At 42.8% G+C, this 26,176-nt stretch overlaps 1 protein-coding gene across 2 annotated transcripts; it reads right to left on the bottom strand.

Moving 5' to 3' along the window:
• Positions 1–557: 557 nt before the first annotated feature.
• bmp3 (bone morphogenetic protein 3) lies at positions 558–26,176 on the bottom strand. Of its 2 annotated transcripts, XM_078543779.1 has the most exons (4): positions 25,878–26,176; positions 20,871–21,162; positions 1,780–2,684; positions 558–1,252 (listed from the first exon to the last, which is right to left on the bottom strand). In XM_078543779.1, exons 2-4 carry the CDS (start codon positions 21,157–21,159, stop codon positions 1,061–1,063), a joined length of 1,386 nt encoding a protein of 461 aa, XP_078399905.1. In that variant the 5' UTR covers positions 21,160–21,162; positions 25,878–26,176; the 3' UTR covers positions 558–1,060. The 2 variants fall into 2 exon arrangements, with proteins under 2 accessions (XP_078399905.1, XP_078399896.1); XM_078543770.1 differs by lacking the exon at positions 25,878–26,176 and having other exon boundaries at positions 20,871–21,411.

The raw sequence follows: 26,176 nt of genomic DNA, 5'->3' as shown, positions 1-26,176 counted from the left end.
TGCTTTATTATGAATAGAATAGTCCATTAACAGCAGTGAGTGGGGAGAGTAATTATTCCAGGTATGATAGAATTACTTATTGTTTTATTGATATGGTAGTAGGTGGGCCAATACAGGAGGCAAGAGAAGTGTAGCATCACTGTTTGCCTTTTACTAATTGACCACAAATTTACTTGTCCCCCAAACTAACTCCTGGAGCTAACAACGATGTGTTTGCATCAATCCTAACAAGAGTTGGCTCAATTAGCCATTTAGAATTGGAATGGACACTTCTGAATCATTGTAGCTCTGCAGCCACTGAGTTCCCTGGTATGTTGTAACTATGTCTGACTTGTATTTAGCAGCTCCAGTAAACATCCTGTAAGCCTCCAGCACTGGACTTCCTTGCCTGCTTGAAGTGAATGTTTTAGGCATGCAACATCTTCAACAAATATTTTGCATTAAAAAAATGTTGCTTGTTAATATTAAATAAAATATTGTGCACCGAACATGTGACTTACTGCTGCAGTAAGGTATTTTAACAAATAAATTGATCTTTTTCGAATAATACGTTTGCATTGATTCACGTAGCTGCTTTATTTTTCAAATTACTTAATTATTTAAGAGTACTGCAATAAAATACAAAGAATAAAATAAAATGCTCATCACACTCTGTGATTGGCTGGATGGATGGGGTGTGTGTGGGGGACGGGGCAAATAAGTCATAAAACAGCCATCAAACACAGTATCTTTTGAAGTGCAATGGCAATTCATATTAATGAGTCTTTAAGAACTTAAAATAAATCTACAATAAATGCAGTTCTGTCTCAGAATTCTGAATTCCAGACACAGACGCTTTACCGCTTCGATTTGTTTGTTGGTTCAGAAAACTGCGTATTTAACGCAGGTGAATGGGTTTGTAAATAAAATGATAAATTATCTTTCACTTCCTTTCATCTAAAAGGCACCATTCAGTTTTCATTTGTTGGAAGACTTCCTTTTGTCATTCAGAATGAACAAGAAAAGAAAACAAAAATGTCACCAGTGCAAACCCAGAATCAATGTGCACGTTCCTGTGAGGTTATCTGCAAGCACATGACTCCACTGTCATGTTTGGGTAGACCTTCAGGACAATATTCTTGTTTTCATCGACAAAGAGGATGCTTAATGATGACATTTTCTCAGGTACACAGCATGGCTCTGGAATCCCTGGAACAACGCCCACTGCTCTCACTATACTCTGAATTGTGGCATGGTTTGAAGGTCTTAAAGACTAAAAGAAGAGGGGAAAAAGATTTTAAAGAAACACTTTTGAACACTGTTTTATGCTTCTATCTTTCTTATGGATGACATCTAGTCATTTATTATATGATATAATTTGTACTATAGAACATTTAGCACAACTTTTCAACATTTACGAATGATTTGATGAAAATAAGTGCAGCATAATGCTGGCGATCTTGTCTCTCAAATGCTTAATGTGCTGTAGCCAATTCCCATTCTGTTACCTTTCCTGAGGCATTAACCTGATTACAATAGATAGGCTAATGCCTCCATTAAAATAGCAGAGCCCATGAATTTGGTAGAAGTGGGTCAAATATTCATATGCTAGCATCTCTGACTGTAAGTTTGAAGGACTGAATGGTTTTCCTCTTCTAGAGGGATCCAATAAGGTCACCCTATGTATCTCTTATTAGCAGGATAGAATGTGCAATTGGCATATGCTGGGGAGTAATTTCACATGGCAGAGGGACCTTAAGAAAGAGAGAAAAAATTACAATTTGAAAAATGAGCACCCACCTTTAGCATTGGGAACTGGCAGGCACCTGCACAATAATAGGCATCAAAAGACTTGGGTGAGATTATCCACTCACTCCATCCAATGTCTGCAAAATCCACTTTCAGATAACGACGAGCACAGTTTCTGGGTTCATTCCATTGTCTCCGTCTTGCCTTCCTCAATGTTTGCTCATCATACTGAAGAGTCTGTGATTTCTGTCTGTTGCTCTTCCTCTGCTTTGTCTTTCTTTGCCTGTCTGCTGGCCGAGTATGCAGCTTTTTATACGGCCTTCTTGTCTCCCATGCACTAGCCTCATTGTACTGGTACTCTGCACCGGGTAATTCATTGTTGTGCAGGGGCATGAGTAAGTTAGTTGACCGTTTCTTTCTTACTTCAAAAGTCCTGTTTGCAGTATTGATTCCAAAACCCTGCACTTTGGTGACAAATGATCCGCGGTGTCTTTGAAGGGTGCTCACCACAGTGTCCAGTTCTGAAATTGCAGAATCATTTGCGTACACCAAGATATAAGGTGAACGGTTTGAAAGCAACTGTTTCCACAAGGTTGGACTAGAAGGCATGATCTCAATTCCAATCGACAGGTCATCACTTGACTTCACGTTGTTAACCACACGTGTGATGTCTTTCCACTGCCAAGAGAGAAAGTCTCGATAAAAAGTGGATGTATTTATCACATAGTGACCCAGAATTCGGGTGTTATTGTCAGCAGTGGCAAAAACCCAGATCGAAAGATCAATGTTGACTTGTTTTCTGTGTAAATGATGACTGCAGACCTTTGAATAGGGGCAAATATTGCTGTTGTTTACAAAGTCAGCTATATAATAATGCAACGTGGCAGACAAAATGTCTTCGGATTTTGTCAGAGATGTCAGATTAAAAATGTGCAGTTGCTTGTCTCCAATCCACCCTATAACAATAAAAAACAAATCAAATATCCAGTAGTGTCAAAGCTTGTGCACAGTAATATTGCGGCATTACATCAGTTGTGATACAAACAGTTGACTGCCCACTTTATATCAGATTCCTTTGTCATGTCTACACATTAACCTTGTGGGCTGTTGCTTCTATGCAGAATACTTAATAAATGTTATTCCACCTAAGTATTTTGGTGGACAAAAATCTATTGGTAGGCAAATATTTAAATCACTTTTTTGACATTATGATGAGGCATTATTGATTTAAATTCTAAAAATGAAATGATGTCATAATTGTTTTGAAATGTTACATTTTTTTGAAGTTATACTTTTGAACAATGAGGTCTACTCACTACCTTGGGGTGATCAGGGTTCCAAACATGGTATTGGGTACCAATGCTCATTTCAGCATCTTAAAATAGTCAGGAGTATTAAACATGCAGAGCAGTGTAAGCTACAATTGTTATGATCAAACCCATATCTTGTCCTTTTAATGTCTTTATAGCCAGTCGCATTTATTACCTCTAAGTCAGAATGCTGAAGGTTGAAGCTGGGGTTTAGACATCTTTTGGCAATATGGCCACAATGGACAACCAAACATGAGGCCTTGTTAAAATTAATTGCATCTCCAGAGGCAGCTTGCCGATTTGAACAACAAAAATTTCAGGCCACTTGTCTCACTAGCAGCGGCCTAAAGGGAAATCCCAGGACAGGTGGGGAGAAGGTGAAATGGTAACAAGAGAGGACAGGAGTTGTGGGACCAACCCTGCTCAAACTGGCTTCATGACAATTTTAAAAAAATTATATTTTAAATTCAAATTTCTCATAGATCGAGGCATATAAGTCGACATTTGAAGCCTCCAAAAATCCTTCTAAAAATTGGAGTCGACTTATAACGAGAATGTGATGTGAAGCACTGGTGTGGCTATAGGTGGTCACCATTTTGAAATGTGAAGGAAACCTAACACTGGTAATTTATAAAGTTAATGTGGCATGGTTTACTGAATGAATTTATTAGAAAGACACCTTTAACCACAATCAAAGTGTTTTAAAACTGTAAAATTCATTGTCTTCAGCATCCGACACAAAGAGTTCATCTAATTCATTCTGAGTCACTTTGACTATGGCATCATTGTAAGGATCCTACTCTGGATCAGATTTTGTGCTTTTGCTTTCAGAATCATCCCTCCAAAACAAATCATCTTCCTCTCCATCCATTGAATTAGATATTCTGCATTTTTTGAATGATATTATAATAGTTTGTGCTCTAATAGCACCCCATGATTTGATGAGGAAACCACACAGAACATAAAACAGGGCAGCATGCACCTTTCCACTCATTGGACAGAATTTTATGTTTGTTGGGCAGGTGGGCTCGACCCAATAGGTGGCAGATCTCCGCCAGCGAAACGGGTCGCACCGCCATTTTGCATGGGCAGGCCAATTAAAGCCCGCCCAGTGCGTTTCAGACTCCCGTGTACAGCGGGAAATTCAAATGTGCGGCGGGCGTGTTCAGACCGGCGGTTCCAATGGGGAACCGGCAGTCTGTATAAAGAAAGGCCAGGCAGCCTCCTTTAGGCTGTTCACCATGGCCCGTGACCGGGCTCCAGAGGAGGTCAGGGCAGAGGAGGAGGAGGGGGGCAGGCTGCAGGGTAGGCCAGCAGGAGGCCACTGCGCCCCTCAATTCTCCGATGCCTGCCTTGCTGCCCTCCTGGAAGAGGTGTCAAATCATCGGGAGGTGTTGTTTCCCGAGGATGGGAGGAGGAGGGCCCCCCACGTGACCAGGCAGGCGTGGCAGGAGGTGGCAGAGGTAGTAAGCTCTCAAGATGCTGTGCGGCGCACTGGAACCCAGTGCCGCAAACGCTTCAATGATTTGGTGCGCTCTGGAAGGGTGAGTACCATGTTGGCCTTGGCCATTTTACCCAGCAGGTAGCCTTAGCCTTTGAGCCCCCCACCCCCCCACTCACGACTTAGTGTCGTTACTGCATTGGGCATTTGGCGCATGCTGGGTGGGCAAACAGATAGTGACCATGCTTACAACAGCCTTAGTGGTTGAGGAGAAGATGGGTTCTCCCCGCAGCACACGTTGGTGTTTGTTGCATTTGAGTAGTCTGGGGGCAACCTGCAGGGGAGGCAGCTAGACACATACTCAGAACTCCAACACATGTCTTATTGATGGTGATGAGATGGTGGAAGGGAAGCCTCAAGGTGTTATGGCTAAGAGCCATCTGCTGGCCTCGGTGCCACACTTAGTTGCGCCTCCTTGCCATGGGCGCTAAGACCCGTGTGTTATTCAAAATGATGGACGTCGAATGTGTCCAAGGTGGCCGTTGGGGGAGGGGGTTGGGACCAGCCGTACTGTCTTATGGGGACTGATCACCAGTAGTGTGGACAGGAGCCGCTGGAGGCCTCAGATGGGCCACTGTGGTTGGGGTGCGGCGTGCGCGTGCAGAGTACATGAGCGATCAGCCCCAATAAATGCTCTTCTCTGTTCTGCAGCCAAAAACAGAGCACAATAGCCGGGAGTGTCAGTGGACGGGTGGTGGCCAGGCCATGCTGCAGCACCTCACCACCTATGAGGAGCAGGCCATGGAGCTGGGGAGGAGGCAGGCGGCCAGGGCGGCAGGTGTCGGTGAGGCTGGGGTGCAGCGGCCAGGTACTTGAGGGCCACAGTCTCATCCACTCTGTCTCCCCACCATCCAAAGCACTGATGATTGCTGCAATCGGTAATGCAGCAACACTGCTTATTCACAGACTGATACAGTCAAACGTGTGGGTCATACACAAAGGTCCCTTGGCCCCTTCAGGATGCGCGTCTCTAGCACCTTCCAAAGTCGCCTTATCCCATTTGTGACCACTATCCCCATGGCCTAACATGCCATGGCATCACTGCTGCACATCCAAATACTTATTGCATCTTAGGAGGGTTTGTACCTCCACCACCCTTTCAGCCAGTGCGTCCCACATTACTCAGTCCAAAAGGTCCTCAGCACCTCACCTGTCAACCTCATGGCACTCAACTTAAATAAATGCCACCACGTTAGTCATCCCTGCACCAAGTGGAAATGTTGCCTTCTGTCCACCCGTTCTATACCCATCATAACGGTATGAAGGTCAATAATGTGACCTGTCAATCTCCTGTGCTCCACGGCAAATGTCGCAACTGTATGCAATGTTTCCTCATCACTCCAACCCTCCAGGCCAGCATGCATCCAGGTCAGGAACCTCTCCCCACTCCAATGCCATCCCTCCCATGAAGCGCAGGTCACAACTGAACGCAGAAGTGTAGCTGTGGCCTTGACAGCGTTTTCTGCACTTGCAACATGACCTCCCTTTTCCTACATTCTATTCCTCGGCTAATAAAGGCAAGTCTGGCTTCAACCTTGTTAAACGCCTTATGTTCCTGTTCAGCTACCTTAACGGGTCTGCCCAGCAAGGTCCCTGTAATCGTGGTGACTTCCCACGGTCCTACCATTTCTCCTATATTCCCATACCTTGTTTGTCTTGCCTAAGTGCTTAACCGAACACTTATCCACATAACATTCCATGTGGCATTCCTTAGGCCGTCTGACCACCCTGTCTGTATGCGTGTGTAATGTTTGGGCCTCCTCATGACTATTTACCACCCCATCAATGTTCGTCTCCTTAGGTTCTTGAAGGGTGAGCGCATTATGAAGCTGGGGGGGGAAGGGATGAAAGGTGTTACTGACTGAACGCTAACTGATGCACTGTCCTTGTTGTTAATTTCAGCATCACCACTGCATGGCCACCAGGAACAAGTCCAGAGCCCCCCCTCTGCACCTGAGGGGCATCACTTGCAACTTGCGTCACATCATTTCAGCGAGCCAGGCACCAGCGCAGCGACTACCACATCGGTGGGGATTATGACGTCGGCTAGTGTCCCGGGGCACAGTAGAGAGGGCACTTCACAATCGCTGGAGGAGATGGCACGGACAGAGAGTGCCGGAGGACTGCAGGGGACCAGTCTCATGCTGAGTCTGGCAGTGATGATGGGCCTCTGGAGATGTCAGCAATGCAGCAGCTGCAGGACAAGCGGCCAGGTGTGCGGGAGCATCTGGCAGGGTTGCATGAGAGTTTGCTTCACTTGGTCTCTGTGGTGGAGGAGTCCAGGCAGAGTTTCAGTAATGGCATGAACCTCAGGACAGAGCTTCAGGCTTCCTCCATTGAGAGATTGGTGACTCTCAAGGAGAGGGGCTTCCAGCAGATTGAGAATCTCCTGATTGGGTTACGCTCTGACCTGCAAGCCCTCACAGCGCTAATGGCCACAGGTGGTCATTCGCAATGTGGGAGATGTCCTGGGCACCAAGTGTCCCAGCTCGGTGCCCATCCATCTGCGGTGAGCAGGGAGGTCCAATGTGACCTCACATTGGCGCAGCAGCTGCCTGTCGTCACTGCGGGCTCTTCTCAGGGCGCTCCGGATGAGGGCAGCAGCTCCACCGCCCTCTGCCAGTGACTGTTCGATCCGTTGAGGCTGCGACAACTGGGGAGGTGCCAGTTCTGGAACTGGCCACTCCCTCTCAGGCAGGGCCAGCACAGGCTCCACAGGCCAGAGGACGGCCGCCAAGGTCATCGACGCCAACAGGACAGCAGAGTCAGTAGGCTGTCTCACAAGCCACTCTGACCGATGGGGCGGCACCTATACGTAGCACCCGCAAACGTAAACATAAGGCATGTTAGGCACTCCACGGGTTTGTCACTGGTGATTTTATGTTGGCCCTAGATTAGGGAATATATCATTATGTACGTCAGAGCAACATTTGTGCTTTATTTTGGTGGGAATAAAGTCCACATTTCTGACCATGGCTGAGGGTGTTTCCTTTGTGCTGCATTTGCATCTTTCACAGGCATCTCTTGAGTGTTTGACTGGACATTGATGTTTCTGTACTAAGCCCTTAGTTGCAGCTGATGAGGTGGAAGATGTAGCTCCTAAGTGCCACGTGTGGAAGTGCCAGGCAATGCTGGTCCTGCTGATCCATGTATGTGGAGCTAGCTGAAGGTTCATTGGATTAAAGTGGCCCAGGTGTCCCTGCCTCCTTGGTGTAGTAGCGGGTCGGCGTGCTGCCCCTCATCATTGCTCTGTGTTTCCTCATCCTCTGAGCCACTGCTGGATTCATCATGTGCAGCCGCATCCACTGCATCAAGGTCTTCATCGTCAACTGCATCCCCCTTTCCAGCGCAAGGTTGTGCAGAGTGCAGCATGCTACCACTATCGCAGAGACGCGATCTGGGGGGTACTGGAGTGTGCCTCCTGAGCGGTCCAGGCAATGGAAGCGCATCTTGAGAAGACCGATGGATCTCTCCACCGCAGCCCTTGTGGTGCCGTGGCTCCTATTGTACCGCTGCTCAGCTTCTGTTATGTTCTTGGATGGCAGAGAGGCGTCATGAGCCACCTTCTGAGGAGTTACCCCTTGTCACCCAGCAGCCAATCATCCAGCCGAGTCAGAGCACTGAAGAGCCCCGGCACCTGGGAGTGTCTGAGATGTAGGCGTCATAGGAGCTGCCTGGGTACCTTGCACAAACTTGTAGAATCAGCATCCTGTGATCACACACTATATGCACGTTCATGGAGTGCAAGCCCTTCCTGTTGACAAAGGCACCGGGCTCACCTGCTGGTGCCTTGATGGCCACATGTGTACAATCTATAGCACCCTGGACGCGGGGGAAGCCAGCAATGGCCGCAAAGCCTCTGGCCCGCTGTGCCTGACTTGCGTGGTCACAGCGGAAGTGGATGGAGGTCAGTGCAAGCCTGAACAGAGCGTCTGTAACCTGCTTGACACAAGTGTGGACAGCTGATTGGGAGACACCACCCACCGAGCCCTGGAAGGAGCCAGAGGCATAGAAGTTGAGGGCAGCTGTGACCTTCAGAGCTGCTGGCATGGGGTGTCCACCCACACAGTTAGAGAAGATCCCAGGGCCAATCATCTGACAGATATAGTTCACTGTCCCCCCTTGACAGATGGAGCCTCCTTCGGCACTGCACCTCAGTCATATTGAGGTAGCTGCTTCGCCGCCTGTATACCCTGGTGGCAGGATAGTGGCTTCTTCTGTGGCCCCTTCCTCCTTGGACAACCGCTTGGCCCTGCACCCCTTGTGCCTGCGCCTGGCTCCCAAAGTTGGCTCCTCTGGAGGCTGATTGTCCACTCCTGACCTCCTCCTTATTCTATCCCTCCCTTCCTCCTCAGAGGAGCTGCCTCCAGTGGAGATGTCAGAACCCATACCCAGGCTAAATGGAGGCCTCCGGAATTCTGCAGGCCTGATAAAGATTACTGTCTGCAGACTGCTGAGCTGAAGCTTCAAAGTACAGAGAAAGCTATTGGAAATCGATCTGAACTGCTAACAATCACACAGGCAAGTTTAAAACACTTTCTGCATTAAATACTTCAGATAAAACATTAACTGAGCCCACATATCCCGCCTGTGGATGAGGTTTGTTAAAAAATCACTTACCCGCCTGCCTGTTGGGCCCATGCGCACGGGCGCCTCAAAATCGGCGCCGATTGCCGAGTTAAGGGCCTTAACAAGGCCTTTAATTAATGGCGGGCGCGCGTCGCATTTCATAGCGCCTGCCCAGCTAAATATCACGATGGCGTGCGCTGACATTGGGACGCTCGCCCGGTGTCAACGCGCGCCATTTTAAGCGCTGACGTGCCGGCTCCGCCACTCGCACGTCATACATAAAATTCTGCCCATTGTGAAGGCTCCATCAACAACCCACCTATTTCATTTGGCACGAACATGATCCTTGAATGGCTTGTTGAGGCATGCATCCAAAGATTAGACCCCCTGGATAACTGCAACGTGGGTGCTATTTATTCACAGGTACCTCTTGATCTCATTGGTTATATGGAATTTGAACATGTCCCATACCCAAACTAATAAGCTGCATTCTTTACATAGGCCTATTCCACACATTATCAATTCATAACCTCACTCCATCCGACCATTCTTATGGAGATGTACAAATACTCCTGCAGGGAACTTAGGCTTTAATTTTGTTCTATCGGCCATGCAGGTTAGTGCCACTGTGAATCTTGTCTTGTCCTGTCCTGTTCACCAAAACTATTTTCGAACCTTCCCACTCCACAGTTTGGCTGCTGGGCATTTCAAATTTGATGGGGTGCTTTGTCCATGTTGCCAATGTAACTAAATGGGTACATGCTTTTCACTGCTGTCTATATGAACTGCTGACAACCGGTAATTTTGGCATTGAGGTCTCTTGGTAGTCTCTGAGCAATCTTGCTCTTCTGTTGTGACACTAGAATGTTCTGTTCCATAAAGCGGTTATACCAACTAGCTGTTGGTCTAAAATCTTTGCCGGACCCAAAGTTTGATTTAACTCACCTCAGTGCATATAAATGCATTACATTCCTGGTGATGATGTAACTATTCTGACGACTTTTAAATTTCATTCATGGGGTGTGGGCATCGCTGCCTAGGCATTTATTGCCCATCCCTAATTGCTCTTGAGAAGTGGTGGTGAGCTGCCTTCCTGAATGCTGCAGTCCATGTGGTATAGGTACACCCACAGTGCTGTTAGGGAGGGTGTTCCAGGACTTTGACCCAGCAACAGTGAAGGAACAGTGATATATTTCCAAGTCAGGATGGTGAGTGGCTTGGAGGAGAACTTCCAGGTACTGGTGTTTGCATGTATCTGCTGCCCTTGTCCTTCTAGATGGTAGTGGTCGTGGCTTTGGAAGGTGCTGACGAAGGAGGCTTGGTGAGTTCCTGCAGTGCATCTTGTAGATGGTACACACTGCTGCCACTGTGCTTCATTGGTGGAGGGAGTGAATGTTTGCGGATGAGGTGCCAATCAAGCGGGTTGCTTTGTCCTGGATGGTGTCGAGCTTTTTGATTGTTGTTGGAGCTGCACTCACCCAGGCAAGTGAAGAATATTCCGTCACCTGACTTGTACCTTGTAGATGGCAGACAGACTTTGGGCAGTCAGGAGGTGAGTTACTCACCGCAGGATTCCTAGCCTCTGACCGGTTCTTGTATTTACTTGGCTAGGCCAGTTCGGTTTCTAGTCAATGGTAACCCCAGGATGTTGATAGTGGAGGATTCAGCGATGAGAATGCCATTGAATTTTTAAGGGGCGATGGTTAGATTCTCTCTTGTTGGAGGTGGTCATTGCCTGGTACTTGTGTGGCGTGAATGTTATTTGCCACTTGAGGCTTTCGAGCACCCATTCCAATACATGCTTCTCAAGATCAGGCCAGTGTCTGGTCCCTGTTCTGATGGCTCATTTGGGCATCTTCTTCAGGACAGATTCCTTCTTCTTCTTCTATTCTTGCACTAGTTTTTCAATCACACTGAATTCGCTCACTGCAGCACTGTTATTTGATGAGTTAATAAATATTACAACTTCTAGCTTGAAAGCAGCTTCATACTTCATTTTTTTTGCTGGAGGACCCATTTCTGTTCCTCACTTACCATGCCACGCACGATCTGCTCTTTGCGGGCATGTCTTAAACTCCCATGCACCATCTTCGCAACACAGCCCATATTGATCCCATGCACCATCTTACAGTATAAGGTGAGTAAGGTGTGCATTTCTGGGGTGAAAAATTGAGCATCTTATACGAGTATAGTATTTTGTAGCTGATAAGAGTGTCAATTTATACAACGAGCACGTGCAAAAAGAATGATTTTTGGTACCGAACAAACTGGGTCATATTATACGCTGGGTCGACTTATATGTTGCAATCTATGGTACCTGTTGGCATCTGCTTAGGTGTAAGGGTCTCTCCTGGGGGTTTGGTGACCACTCTGAGAAAGGAATGCTTAAACAGGCTTTATGCCTTTCATCAATATATGCAAAGGGCCTAGTGGCTGTTTTAGATGGCTGCCCAAAGAGTGAGCCTGAAGCATACAGCAGTGGCTGGACCACCCATATGGGTTGGGTACAGGTGCTCCCACTACTAACTTTGTCATTATTGCAACTGTTGTGCAACACATACAAATTGTTATCCCCAGGACCACAGCATATAATCTTAGATGATATTGCAGTACAGTACAGACATACTTCAGATGAAATGTTAAACTAAGGTTCTGTCTATCTGATTTAGCAGTTCAGGTGGATGTTAAAGACCCCATGAAACTATTTAAACCAGAACAGGAAGGTCTCCTAGTGTCATGATCGATTCTTCCTTCGATCAGTATGGTCCGAATTGGATGAACTGTTTCACTGCTATTCATGGAATCCTGCTGTGTACAAAACAGTTGAAATGTTTAACACATAATAAATCACTACACTTTGAAGTGATTCATTTTATATAAAGTGCCTTGAGTCATTTCTGAAAGATGGGCTGTTGAGGCTCAGGAGTCCATTCAGCCTCTCTGCTGGTGCTGCTGCTGCAGACTGAGGGACAAGAGAGAGGTGGTAGTAGGCTTTGCAGTAGCAGCAGAAGACCCACTCTTTTCTCGATTGGAGGGAGAGAGCCTTAGGGACAGCTATCTCTTCCTCCATAAAGGTTCCAAACAGTCATCTGTTGAAGAATTTGGTCCTTTATCGAAAAATAGTCACAAGTCTTTGGGGTAATTCTGCCTCATTTAAGTTGGGAGTTGTTTAGGTAATGACCTGGAACTCGCTGCCCAAGAGAATGGTGAAAGTAGAGATGATCAATGATTTCAAAATGAAATTGGATGGACACTTGAAGGAAATAAACTTGCAGGACTATGGGATAGAGTGGGGAATAGGATTGGCTGGATTGTTCCACAGAGAGCTGGTATAGACTTGAAGGGCCAAATGGTCTTCTGTGTTGTAAATGACCCTATGAAATGAAGTACAACAAACACCTCACCTAACTGGAGAAGCTTTCAAAACTGAGAAGCTATGTTTTCCTTCTCCTTACACAAGATGGTGCTGTTGAGCTATTAACAATGAACTGATGGCATTACTATTGAATTCAAATTCAGTTGGGTGTTGAACAGGCAGTTACCAACAATGATTAACTAAATTACTGATTTATTTGCCCTGTAATAAAGCTGTAAGTTGCTTAAACAGAGAAACGTGTTAAGACATTAAAAAATATATTTTTTGGATAAGGCAAATTGGCTTTCTTAAAAGAATGCTATAAAGCGCTTGTGGAATTTTGTAACGCTGGGCAGGAAGATTATAAGGTAGGACAGTTGATGGACAGTGGCAGATATTTAAGGAGATATTCAATTCCTCACAAGTAAAATATACCCCAATGAGGAAGAAAGATGGTAAGGGGGAAAAGCATCCTTGGCTAAGCAAGGAAGTTAAAGATAACATAGAGGCAAAAACTAAGGCATACCAAATTGCAAAGGTCAGTGGCAGGCTGGAAGATTGGGAAACTTTTAAAGATCAACAAAGGGTTACTAAAAAAATAAAAAGAGCAAAGGTAAATTATGAAAGAAAATTAGCGCAAAATGTAAAAACTGAAAGCAAAAGCTTCTACAAGTATATAAAAGGAAAGAAAGTAGCTAAAGTGAATGCTGGTCCCTTGGAGGATGAGACTGGGGAGTTAATAGTGGGGAACACAGAAATAGCAGAGATGCTTAATCAATATTTTGCCTCAGTTTTCATGGTGGAGGACACAAGTACCACCCTAATAGTAACAGGTAGTGCAGCGAGTATAGGGGGGGATTGGAGAACAATCACCATTACTAGAGAAAAAATACTGAGCAAACTACTGGTATTAAAGGGTGACAAGTCCCCAGGACCTGATGGCCTACATCCCAGGGTCTTAAAGGAAGTGGCAGTGGAGATAGTGGATGCATTGGCTGTAATATTCCAAAATTCCCTGGATTCTAGGAATGTGCCAGTGGATTGGAAAAATGCTAATATAATGCCCTTATTCAAAAAGGGGGGGAGGCAGAAAGTAGGAAATTATAGACCAGTTAGTTTAATGTCTGTCATTGGGGAATAGTTGGAATCCATTATTAAGGAAGTAGTAATGGGGCATTTGGAAAGTCAAAATACAATGCATCAGAGTCAGCATGGTTTAATGAAGAGTAAATCGTGTTTGACTAATATGCTAGAGTTCTTTGAAGATGTTACAAGCAAAGTGGATAATGGGGATCCTGTAGGTGTAGTATATCTGGACTTCCAGAAGGCCTTTGATAAGATGCCGCACAAAAGATTAATACACAAGATAAGATCACATGGAGTTAGGGGTAATGTATTAGCTTGGATAGAGGATTGGCTAACCAACAGAAAGCAGAGAGTCGGGATAAATCGGTCTTTTTCTGGATGGCAAGCTGTAACTAGTGGGGTGTCACAGGGTTCGGTCCTTGGGCCCCAAATATTTACAATCTATATTAATGACTTGGATTCAGGGATAGAAGATGCTATAGCTAAGTTTGCAGCTGACACCAAAATAGGTGGGAAAGTAAGTTGCAATGAAGAAATAAGACATTTACAAATGGATATGGACAGGTTAGGTGAATGGACCAAAATTTGGCAGATGGAGTTTAACGTGGATAAGTGTGAGGTTATCTATTTTGGTCACAAGAACAAAAAGGTGACTTATTAGTTAATAGCGAGAAACTTCAGAATGCTTCAGTGCAGAGGGATCTGGGTGTCCTCGTGCATGAATCGCTGAAAGCTAGTCTGCAGGTATAGCAGGTAATAAGGAAGGCAAATGGAATTTTGGCATTTATTGCTAAAGGAATAAAGTACAAAAATAGGGAAATGCTGTTGCAACTGTACAAGGCATTGGTGAGACCGCACCTGGAATATTGTGCACAGTTTTGGTCCCCTTACTTGAGGAAGGATGTAGTTGCATTGGAGGTGGTTCAGAGGAAGTTCACTAGATTGATTCCAGAGATGTGGGGCTTGTCCTATGAGGAGAGACTGAGCAGTTTAGGCCAATACTCACTGGAGTTTAGAAGGGTGAGAGGAGATCTAATTGAGGTATATAAGATGCTAAAGGGGATAGACAAAGTAGATGTGGACCGGATGTTTCCTTTCTGGGGCATTCTAGAATGAGAGGCCATAGTTTTAGGCTAAGAGGTGGTAGATTTAAATCAGAGATGAGGAGGAATTACTTTTCTCAAAGGGTCGTGAATCTGTGGAATTCACTACCTCAGAGTGTAGTGGATGCCGGGATGCTGAATAAATTTAAGGAGGAGATAGACAGATTTTTAATTAGTAATGGGTTGAAAGGTTATGGGGAGAGGGTGGGAAATTGGAGTTGAGGCCAAAATGAGATCAGCCATGATCGCATTGAATGGCGGGGCAGGCTCGAGGGGCTGAATTGCCTACTCCTGTTCCTAGTTCTTATGTCCTTATGTTCTCTATATGATGTAATTAGGGCCAAATATATGCAAACAGTTGGATTTTGATGCATTTCCATGTATTCATATATACATGACCATATACAATGATAAAATATATGTATGAATTAAACTTTAAGTGGATCATGCATAGCAATAAACTATTTATCAACTAATTTGATAGCAACTGTTGGTAAAAGAGAGACTAGCACTGTGCTACAGCATAGTTGAGATCATTTTTGTAAACCCTATAGGAAAATAATTAACCTTATACCACTAAAGCTCATTCAAGTTTATTTTAATGCTCTTTAAAATAGAGAAAAAGATCTAAAATTCCCAATCTAGCTTATCTCCTTTCCCAAATAAAAGGCCTTGCTCAAGATTTTATCAAGAAACTCCTTTTAATTTAAACTGTGGAGACTGGAAATTTACTGTAGCTGGCAACAAGATTATCGTAGATTACGTTGTTGCTGGTCATGAAATACTAAGTGTGATCTTGCAATCTGCATTCTCAGTGTGGAGTGGAGGATCATGAGACAGAAGGTATAAGTTGGAGATAGTTCACTCCAGGACACATTCGGCAACTCATGCCTTCATCTAGCGTGATTCCACACCAGGAAAATTTCATTTATAATTGTGTAGTTTGCATCCTCCTGTAGGGAGGACTGACTAAAGGCTACAACTGAATTTATTTGTAGGGGTACCAACAATAAGTCAGAAGTACCTAATGGCATAATGCATGCCTGGGCAATCCAAGTTCAACAAGTGATAGTTGACACTGTTTGAACTTCTGCCTACAAGGCATAGAGCTCTAGGTGATGACACTATCTAGGATAGAGTTCCACAAACAGAGATGGAATGTGAAACTTCTGTGCAGATCTCGGATTGATACAGAATATTGAAACAGCTCTTGTTTTTCTGGCACGGGTTGGAAATCTGCCTCAACTGTTAGCTGCTTTTGTAATGGTGCTATAATCACAACCTTATAGATTACCGACAATTGCTTAATATTATAGTAAAAGCCTCACTGAATCATAGCATAGAAGCAAACAATTCAATCCATTAAATTTAACACATTTAATCTGTGCCAGTGTTTGTCTCTTTCTCTCTCACTTAGTCTAAACTTACTCTCTTCCTATACCCTTTAAAATTCCTCTTTGTCAAGTATTTTATATATGTCGATAAAAGCAAAATACGGCGGATGCTGGAAATCTGAAGAAAAACAGAAAATGCTAGAAAAACTCAGCAGGTGTGACAGTACCTATGGAGAGAAAAAAACAGAATTAACGTTTCGAGTCCGTATGACACTTCTTCAGATATTGATCTTGGGGTGTGGACAACACTGACTGCAGTATTTATTACCCAATCCTATTTTCCCTGAGAGCATTAAGAGACAACCACCATTCAACCAGGTACCATTCATACCAACATACGAACAAGGAACAGGAGTAGGCCATTCAGCCCCTCGAGCCTGCTCTGCCATTTAACAAGATCATGGCTGATCTGATAGTAACCTGAAATCTGCATCCCACCTACCCCTGATAACCTATCACCCCCATGTTCAGTTCGATGTAACTATCACTTTCATGTCATCCCTACCAGATTTGATGCATAAGATTAAGAAAAATAAAACCTCACTTCTGCCTGTTATATGCAGAATGATAAATGTCTCGCTATTAGGTTAGGTTGTTAACTGTAAGGTTCTGCTTGCTGTTTACTCACATTGGCTGGGATTTTCCCAGCACGGGGTAAGTCCCAACATCGAGAACCAATATAAACCCCAACCTCCATAGGCGGGCAGCAGGACCGCGGCGGCTGTCCTCCTGGCGGCTGCTGTCCAATCAGGAACAGCGCGCTGCCTTCCCCCCTTCGCTGCCAGTCCAATCAAAGGAGGCTGCGGGGGTGGGACAGGATAGCGCCCCCATTTGAAAAGGTGCGAAATTGGACGCTGCGCTGGGTCTGGGCGGCGGGCTGGGCTCTCTTTGGCTAATCGGAGGGCGAACCTCCTGGACACCAAGCCCCAGGAGGCTGACTCCGTGCAGCTGGGGGTGACCTCCCCCATGTGACAGGAGCCCCCCTGCCCGCCGCAGCCAAATGGCCTTCAATCACCTCTTTCATTGTGTCCGCCCCCACCGGGCACCACCCTTCGCGGGGCTGCGTCGGGGAGCCGTCCCAATGCGGCTGGCCAGCAGCCTCCCACCACCTCCGAGCTCACCGCTCGCGGAGCGGGCAAAATCCTGGCCATTGGATTGGTGTCATGTGGTTCACTGCAGACTGTGTTATCTTTCATATTTTAAATTTATGATACATCATTTAACTCAGTTTTATAATGTCATCATCTCCATATCTCTCAGGCAACGTGTGAAGTATAAACATAGTTACGCCCAAGTACAGTAAAGCACCTCTGAGTTATACAAATTCTTGTTGAATGTGAGTTCTTATTCTTCCTCCTGATTCTGTTAAGGTTATGTATAGGCATTCCTACTACATCCAGGTTTTATCATAGACGATTTTCCCTCTCCTCTGCCCGTGGGAATACAACAGGGCTGTGTACTAGATTTTGCGATAAAGTTTGTGTGAAGCTGGCTGATTTAGACAGATAGGCACTGATGACAGGGGGAGCTCTTTCCCCGTTTAACCTTCACAAAAGTACGATGCACGAAAAATCTCCGAACAGAAAATATTGGGAAAACTTAACTGCTGCACATTTCAGATTTTGTAGATTAGATGCAATGTGAGAATGAAGGACATTCAAAAATAAAACATACTCTATTAATGCATGATATGCCACATCATGAGAGATTAGTTTCTATGCAAAAGGCAGTCGCATGCAGTTTGGTGTTTGGGTAACGAAAGGTTTAACTACATTAGGTGACTATTTGGTTACACTGAGGTAAGGTTCGCTTTGACGTGTTGGTTAAAGTTGAAGCAGGAAAATGATTAAATCATGCAGAATATGATTTGTGGTGTTGTGACCACTATTGCAAAGGTGTGTAAGTGATTCAGTTCTTTGTAATTATCCTCCATGAAAAGCAAAAAAATTCGACATTCATAAGAAGAACCCGGGGATTGTTTTTGTTGAAAGCTAAAACTGAGAATTACATCAATGTTACATATTAACTTGACAATATCCAGACCCACATGGATCAATTCTGTTCATATTTCCTAATTACCATTAAATAATAACATATTGAGATGAAGATTAACTGAAATTGTCAAATTTGTGTATGCTTGGGGGAATGGCAACACAAACTCAATTACAGTTTTTTTTATTGTTGTCTGAACATTTACATGTCTGATCATTTAAAATTCTTGGGGTGATGCCTTGAAAAAATATCAAAGGACGAAAAGAAAATGTAATTAACTAAATACTTAACTGAAAACAGCAACAGCATGTGGCAGGCAGTAAAAGCTTGCACTGACTAAGGGATTAACCACCATTTGTACAAGGCATAGGCTATTGTTGCTCTCAATGCATGGGCCATGGGTCACTAGTGGTTCACCCATTTATATAAACATGAGAGTAACAGAACAAAAAGAAAATAAAGGGCACTGATTAAAGTGTTATTGCCTCTCATCTCTTTAGATCATCAAGTACTATTTCTTGATCAGGAGGACACATGGGTAACTTGTTCTCAGGCATCCAGAGGCAGGTATATGCTGTACAGAATTAATGTCAATTGAATGGTTCTCTGTTTTGTTCTCTCCATTTTGCATAGCTCACGGAGATTAGAAACCATTTTGCGACAACTCTAAATTTGTAGTGTAAAAACACTTTAAAAATCCGTGCTATGGAATGGATTCACTTTGGGGAGGGGAGGGGGGGGGGGGGGGGGAGAGCGGGGGCGGTAGTGCGGTGAGGGAGTGGAATTAATGACAAACTAACAATCTATAGTACAAGCTAATAGTTGTGTAAATGTTGATTATTCATTCTTTAGTTTCAATAGTTGTACGGTGTCAGCAATAGCCAACACATGGCCAACCTGACAGGACTTGGACAAAGCACAGAATAATCTGAGGGGTCAAGTAGATTGTAATAATATTTGCTGGCCCTGTGTATTTCTATGTTTCAATCTTATTTATAGCTTTGTTTCCAAAGTTTCAACAGCACCAATATGCTCTTACAATTAATTCAATACAATTGATAGACAATATTGAATAATAGCACAATTTGAGTTACAAATATAGTATTTATTGAGTATGCTAAATTCTTCTAAAGTGGACTAAAAGGCAAAAAGACCTGGAAATACCCTTTTTTCAACTTCAGCGGTTGGGGAACAAACTACAAGATTAAGGTATGGCCCTGAAGATAGGCATTCTGCATGGTTGCAAGGGCAACTGGTGCAAACCATCCCAAAACAAAACTGCCTCTTTCATTCACAAGCAAAGCCTTCAAGACTCTAATCTAATCTTGAGATTCAACTACTTTTAAACTGCTTGAGCTTTGCTCTCACGCTTTATGAGTATATTGAAACCATTGATTAGTTTACAGCTTTATAACCATAACTCTCTCAAGCATCCCATAATTTCAACCTAACTAAGCATCTCAGGTGACATCACAAAGTATGAAGGTGAAGCATAACTGAATCCTTTGCACTCGGTTCAGGCCTTAAAATCATGATTTCTTCCAGTGACACAAAATTTTAAAAAGAGAACCTTAATGTGATGTTCTGAAAGGGTCAGTGAATAAACATCAGACAGGACATGCTACTGAGCATTCAGACCATGGAAGTCCGAGTTTGCATCTTCAGTCTTTTTTGAATTGCTCAATATCAGATAAGAAAGCAATGATGACACTCCAATATGCCTCAGTGTCCCTGGGCTAATGAGGGGACAAGACTTGGCCAGAGGTCTTATTTCTAATTGCTATGCAGTTATTGCTGTAGCAAATGCAGATATGAATACTGGAAAGATACATTTTTGTCTTGGGCAGGGATAGTCACATAATAAAAGTGACCTCAATACTCACTTATCCCTGTTCACATATTAAGAATAGACACTTGACTGAGAGGGAGCCGGTTAACTCACTTGGCTTGATGGCGGCGTGTGGCTCAGAAAAACACCAATGGTGCAGGTTTGATTCATGTTCTGGCTGGGACCTGTTTCCTCGTCCTGCCTTAAGAGTTGAAAGGCAATGGCAAACCACCATTAACAGGATGAAGCATCAGCGGACAATGAACCAAGGACCTTGTCTTTGGACAGAGCACACATACCATACCATTTGATTGAGGTACTGAACGGCTGTCACAGCTCACTGAATCATAGCACAACATGAGTCATTGCCTTGAGGAAAGCTAGAGAGAAAACAAAAACTAGGAAAATGCAGTGAAGTTCGCACTCCTTGACCGAACACTGTTTTGGTTCATTATGAGCTTGCCAGGTAAAGTGGCCGTGGGAATAATGCAAAATTGAGTTTATAAAAGGTTTGTGACACCGTTACTGATAAGAACTGGGTTGGAGTTTATTACCGCAATCAGTATGTCCTGGTCTAGATAACGTAACATACTTTAATCGCTACGCGAGTGTTTCTACAAATACCGAGCAGTTTGATGTGCGTTACTCGAGACGAGCGGGTGAACAGTGGCAATAACGGAGTTAAAATTAGAACCAGTCATTATGCTGAAATTTTGTTTCTTACATGTTTATCAGCCTTAATAGTCTTATTGTTAGGGCTGGAGATAATTGTATTAAGAGTTTACACTCATTCATCTACAGAGTGAATACTGCAAAGGTACACCAACTGGTTCCTCTGTGGAATTCCTGATTAATGAATAAGGCGGACCAGATTAAAAATCTCAGAGACTCTGCAGACAAGGAAGTTCTCATATAAAGTCACAGGCATGCTGTTTCACGTTCTGATCCCAAGAAAAGCAAACCCTTCCCTCATTACATCATCCCAGCCAACACTATACACTTACCCAAACTAGCTTTGTAACTGCGGACCGTATTGCCATCCTTAAACTGGTAGCCTGCTTTATTGTACTTGTCATAAAGCATCAGCATGTGCTCCGACAGCGTGTCCTGCATCAGGTCTGATTCTGTGGAGATGGGGCTTCCCTTCCGAGGGGGAGCAGAGTCTCTCGAATGCTCACTCAAGCCAGCAATTCTCCTCAGCCCGCGGAAATGATCTTTCAGCAGATCCGAGGAGCCCACAGTAAAACAGCTCCATCCGATGCATACAAACACCAGCATGTGGAATGTGCCCATCCTCTTATATAGACAAAAAAAAAGTAGAGAAACGCTAAACTGGAAATAGATTGTCTTCAGAAAAAGGAAGAATTTTTGCTTTTCAGAAAGTTCCAAGACTGTGCTGTTGAGGCTTACGCTGTTCCAAGGGGCGGCAGGTAGCTAATGAGAGGGGCTCTTCCAGATCCTGGTATATGTGTGTGAGTGTGTGTATGTGGGGAGCCCGGCTCACTCTGATTGCCGCTTGTTGCTGCTCCTCTCTGTCTCTTTCGGACTCGGCTGTTCTGTTGCTATCTGACTGCAGGCGCACAGTGTTATGTGTCCTAGCTCAGGGCAGAGCTTCGGTCCGACCAATCAAACTGCTTCACTTCCTTAAATCAAATCAGACTTCAAAAAGCCAACTACATCTCAGATGTCCAGAGGTGATAGATCAAATATTCAGATCCTGCAGCCCAATGTGAGCCAGACTGTGACTTTATAAATTGTTACATGATCTTAACTGATTGCCACGAGAAAGAGGGATAGCACTTTAAAAATGTATTATACACATCGCGAAGTTTAATAGCAGGCTTTAACTTATGAGAGTTATGAGACACCAGAATAATAATTATTAGGCTGGAAGAAAGTATTACCTGTTATCAGCCCAGTCAACTTTTCCATTCTCGTTTCTGAACAATTCCACCCCGATAGTAGAACATTTGGAATGTCACACAGATCAGTGTATATGCAGTTATAGATAAGTGTATATCCTGTTATATATCAGGGTATATCCAGTTATACATCAGTGTATATCCGGTTATATATCAGTGTACATCTGGTTATACATCAGTGTATATCCTGTTATACATCAGTGTATATCCAGTTGTACATCAGTGTATATCCGGTTATATATCAGTGTACATCCGGTTATACATCAGTGTACATCTGGTTATACATCAGTGTATATCCTGTTATATATCAGTATATATCCAGCTATACATGAGTGTATATCCAGTTGTAGATCAGTGTATATCCAGTTATACATTAGTGTATATCTGGTTATATATTAGTGTACATCCGGTTATACATCAGTGTACGTCTGGTTATACATCAGTGTATATCCGGTTATATATCAGTATGTATCCGGTTATACATCAGTGTATATCGGTTATACATCAGTGTATATCCGGTTATATATCAGTGTACATCCGGTTATACATCAGTGTATATCTGGTTATACATCAGTGTATATCTGGTTATGTATCAGTATGTATCCAGTTATACATCAGTGTATATCCAATTATATATCAGTGTATACCCAGTTATAAATCAGTGTATATCCAGTTATAGATAAGTGTATATCCTATTATATATCAGTGTACATCCAGTTATACATCAGTGTATATCCGGTTATACATCAGTGTATATCTAGTTATACATCAGTGTATATCCTGTTATATATCAGTGTATATCCTGTTGTACATGAGTGTATATCCAGTTGCACATCAGTGTATATCCGGTTATATATCAGTGTATATCCAGTTATATATCAGTGTACATCTGGTTATACACCTGTGTATATCCTGTTATATATCAATATATATCCAGCTATACATGAGTGTATATCCAGTTGTACATCAGTGTATATCCAGTTATACATCAGTGTATATCCGGTCATATATCAGTGTACATCCAGTTATACATCAGTGTACATCTGGTTATACATCAGTGTATATCCAGTTATATATCAGTGTATATCCAGTAATAGATCAGTGTATATCCAGTTGTACATCAGTGTATATCCAGTTATACATCAGTGTATATCCGGTTATATATCAGTATGTATCCGGTTATACATCAGTGTATATCGGTTATACATCAGTGTATATCTGGTTATACATCAGTGTATATCTGGTTATGTATCAGTATGTATCCAGTTATACATCAGTGTATATCCAATTATATATCAGTGTATACCCAGTTATAAATCAGTGTATATCCAGTTATAGATAAGTGTATATCCTATTATATATCAGTGTACATCCAGTTATACATCAGTGTATATCCGGTTATACATCAATGTATATCTAGTTATACATCAGTGTATATCCTGTTATATATCAGTGTATATCCTGTTGTACATGAGTGTATATCCAGTTGCACATCAGTGTATATCCGGTTATATATCAGTGTATATCCAGTTATATATCAGTGTACATCTGGTTATACACCTGTGTATATCCTGTTATATATCAATATATATCCAGCTATACATGAGTGTATATCCAGTTGTACATCAGTGTATATCCAGTTATACATCAGTGTATATCCGGTCATATATCAGTGTACATCCAGTTATACATCAGTGTACATCTGGTTATACATCAGTGTATATCCAGTTATATATCAGTGTATATCCAGTAATAGATCAGTGTATATCCAGTTGTACATCAGTGTATATCCAGTTATACATCAGTGTATATCGGTTATACATCAGTGTATATCTGGTTATACATCAGTGTATATCCGGTTATATATCAGTATGTATCCAGTTATACACCAGTGTATATCTGGTTATACATCAGTGTATATCCAGTTATAGATCAGTGTATACCCAGTTATAGATAAGTGTATATCCGGTTATATATCAGTGTATATCTAGTTATACATCAGTGTATATCCTGTTATATATCAGTGTATGTCCAGTTATATATCAGTGTATATCCAGTTATATATCAGTGTATATCCAGTTACATATCAGTGTATATCCTATTATATATTAGTGTATATCCTGTTATAGATTAGTGTATATCCAGTTATAGATCAGTGCATATCCAGCTATATACCAATGTATATCCAGTTATATATCAGTGTACACCCAGTTATATATCAGTGCACATCCAGTTATATATCAGGTGTATTCTGTTATAGATTAGTGTATATTCAGTTACATATCAGTGTATATCCAGTTATATGTCAGCATATATCCAGTTATATATCAGAGTATATCCAGTTACAGATCAGTGTATACCCAGTTAAATATCAATGTGTATCCAGCTATATATCAGTGTATATCCAGTAATAGATCAGTGTATATCCAGTTACATGTCAGTGTATATCCAGCTATATATCAATGTATATCCCGTTATATGTCAGTGTATACCTAGCTATATTTCAGTGTACATCCAGTTATAAATGTGTATTCCCAGTTATACATCAGCGTATATGCAGTTATAGATCAGTGTATATCCAGTTATATTTCAGTGTATATCCTGTTGTATTTCAGTGTATATCCAGCTATATATCAATGATTATCTAGTTATATATCAGTGTATATTCAGTTATAGATCAGTGTATATCCAGTCATATATCAGTGTATATCCAATAAATATCACTATATATTCAGTTATAGATCAGTGTATATTCAATTATATATCGGTGCATATCCAGTTATATTTCAGTGTATCCAGTTATATATCAGTGTATGTCCAGATATATTTTAATGTATATCCTGTTATATATCAGTGTATATCCAGCTATATTTCAGTGTATATGCAATGACTGCAGTCCTCTTTAGCACACAGAAAAACAACGTAGTCCCTGCAAACTTTTTGGCGGGACTGCAAAGACGTTATAAAACTTTTCGAAAGAAACAACAACCGTTTATCTTCATGCTTATTATTTCCAGGCGAGGACCTTAGCAGCCTGCTGTACTTTGGCGAGTCTTTATTCATTCTTATTTTAAAAAGGTCGTCAACAAATAACTCCTTGTATTGCAGCTATTCGCTCGCTATCAGTGTTAATGCAGATTGTATCACCACATCGTCTCCACATTACACGCTAGATTACTTGACGTTTTCTTTCAGCAAGTGAAAACCTCACAAGATTATCGACAGTTAATACAATCTAAATCCTCTCTCACTCATCCTACAAATAATAGTGTCGAATAAGATAAAGTAATTCAGCGGAGCTGGTTCTGGGGTGCATGAAGAATAATGCGGCTTATTCCCGGCTTTAAAAGTGATCTCCTCTCTGTTAGGAAGTGAATAGCGTTCAGCGGACACATCCTGTAGAACTCCCAGTCCGGACACAGTACTGCATGTCACACACACCAAATAAAGCTAGGAAGAAGACTTTAAATACCCTCTTTCACGAGCATCCGTGAGTAACTAATGATTTCCCGTAAACATCTATTGCCATGATCTGTAGAGGTTGATTCAGAGATGTTTATTTTCCTAACCGAAGAATTTAAGATGATCAAATGTCAGTTTTTTTTTAGGTATATGAAGCAGCTCGTACTTTAGATCTATTTTCAACCGATATGTCACCATTGTTAACGAGTGACCAGCGTTTCCAGCAATGTTACTGTCTTCTGTGGCTACCTAGTGACAATTCACAAATGCTGTAGAGTACCCAGGTACATTGGGAAAAGTGAATACAGACACTTAAAGGTATTCACGCATATCGATCTGAGATACACTCAAAGCACTGATAGTCACCAGTGAATTGTGTCAAATTAAAAGGAGAGTATTATTACTGAGTCCCACTCATACTGTGGAGGTCGGAGGTCCGCCGCGTTAATCTCATATTATTCTAAATTCAAGGCAATGCACGCACATAAATACAATGCTGCATTGTGACTGTTCCCGCATTTACCAGTTTAACTGATCTGTCAACAGATTTAAGTTACGCCAATTTTCCCGAGCCGTATTTCACAAATCCCCCAAAGGAGAAGCATTGCCAAGAATTGACAGACTTACCTTTTATACTTATCTGACTTCACTCTCAATCAGTTTTACATTCCTGTTACTTGAATGACTGCAGTACCTCTGGACTTGACCTACCCAATAGATCATCCGCTAAACTGACTTTATGAGAAAATGACTCGTGAAGCTACTCGTCCTTCTTGACGAGTCTCTGCATTCTCAATTTGGATTGCAGTTGCAGGACGTGTCCCATTACCCTCCTTTCGGGCTTCTCGGTAAGTTTTCACCGAGATTCATTGCCCGTACGTGCGGACCAAACTATAGCCCATCACTGAAAGGCAGTATTTTTTCCA

The sequence above is a fragment of the Cetorhinus maximus genome, chromosome 1 (genome assembly GCF_964194155.1).
Source record: "Cetorhinus maximus chromosome 1, sCetMax3.hap1.1, whole genome shotgun sequence".
Lineage (NCBI taxonomy): Eukaryota > Metazoa > Chordata > Chondrichthyes > Lamniformes > Cetorhinidae > Cetorhinus > Cetorhinus maximus.
The sequence above is the reverse complement of the archived record's forward strand: the minus strand, read 5'-3'. Positions and strand labels throughout refer to the sequence as shown.

Bases quoted from the DNA above. Each gene is read 5' to 3' on its own strand.
- bmp3 (XM_078543779.1), bottom strand. From the start codon at position 21,159: ATGGGCACATTCCACATGCTGGTGTTTGTATGCATCGGATGGAGCTGT. The intron at 2,685-20,870 runs GTAAGTGTATAG...TTATTGTTATAG, and splicing joins CAGTTACAAAGCTAGTTTGG to GGTGGATTGGAGACAAGCAA. The intron at 1,253-1,779 runs GTGGGTGCTCAT...CTCTTCTTTTAG, and splicing joins GCCAGTTCCCAATGCTAAAG to TCTTTAAGACCTTCAAACCA.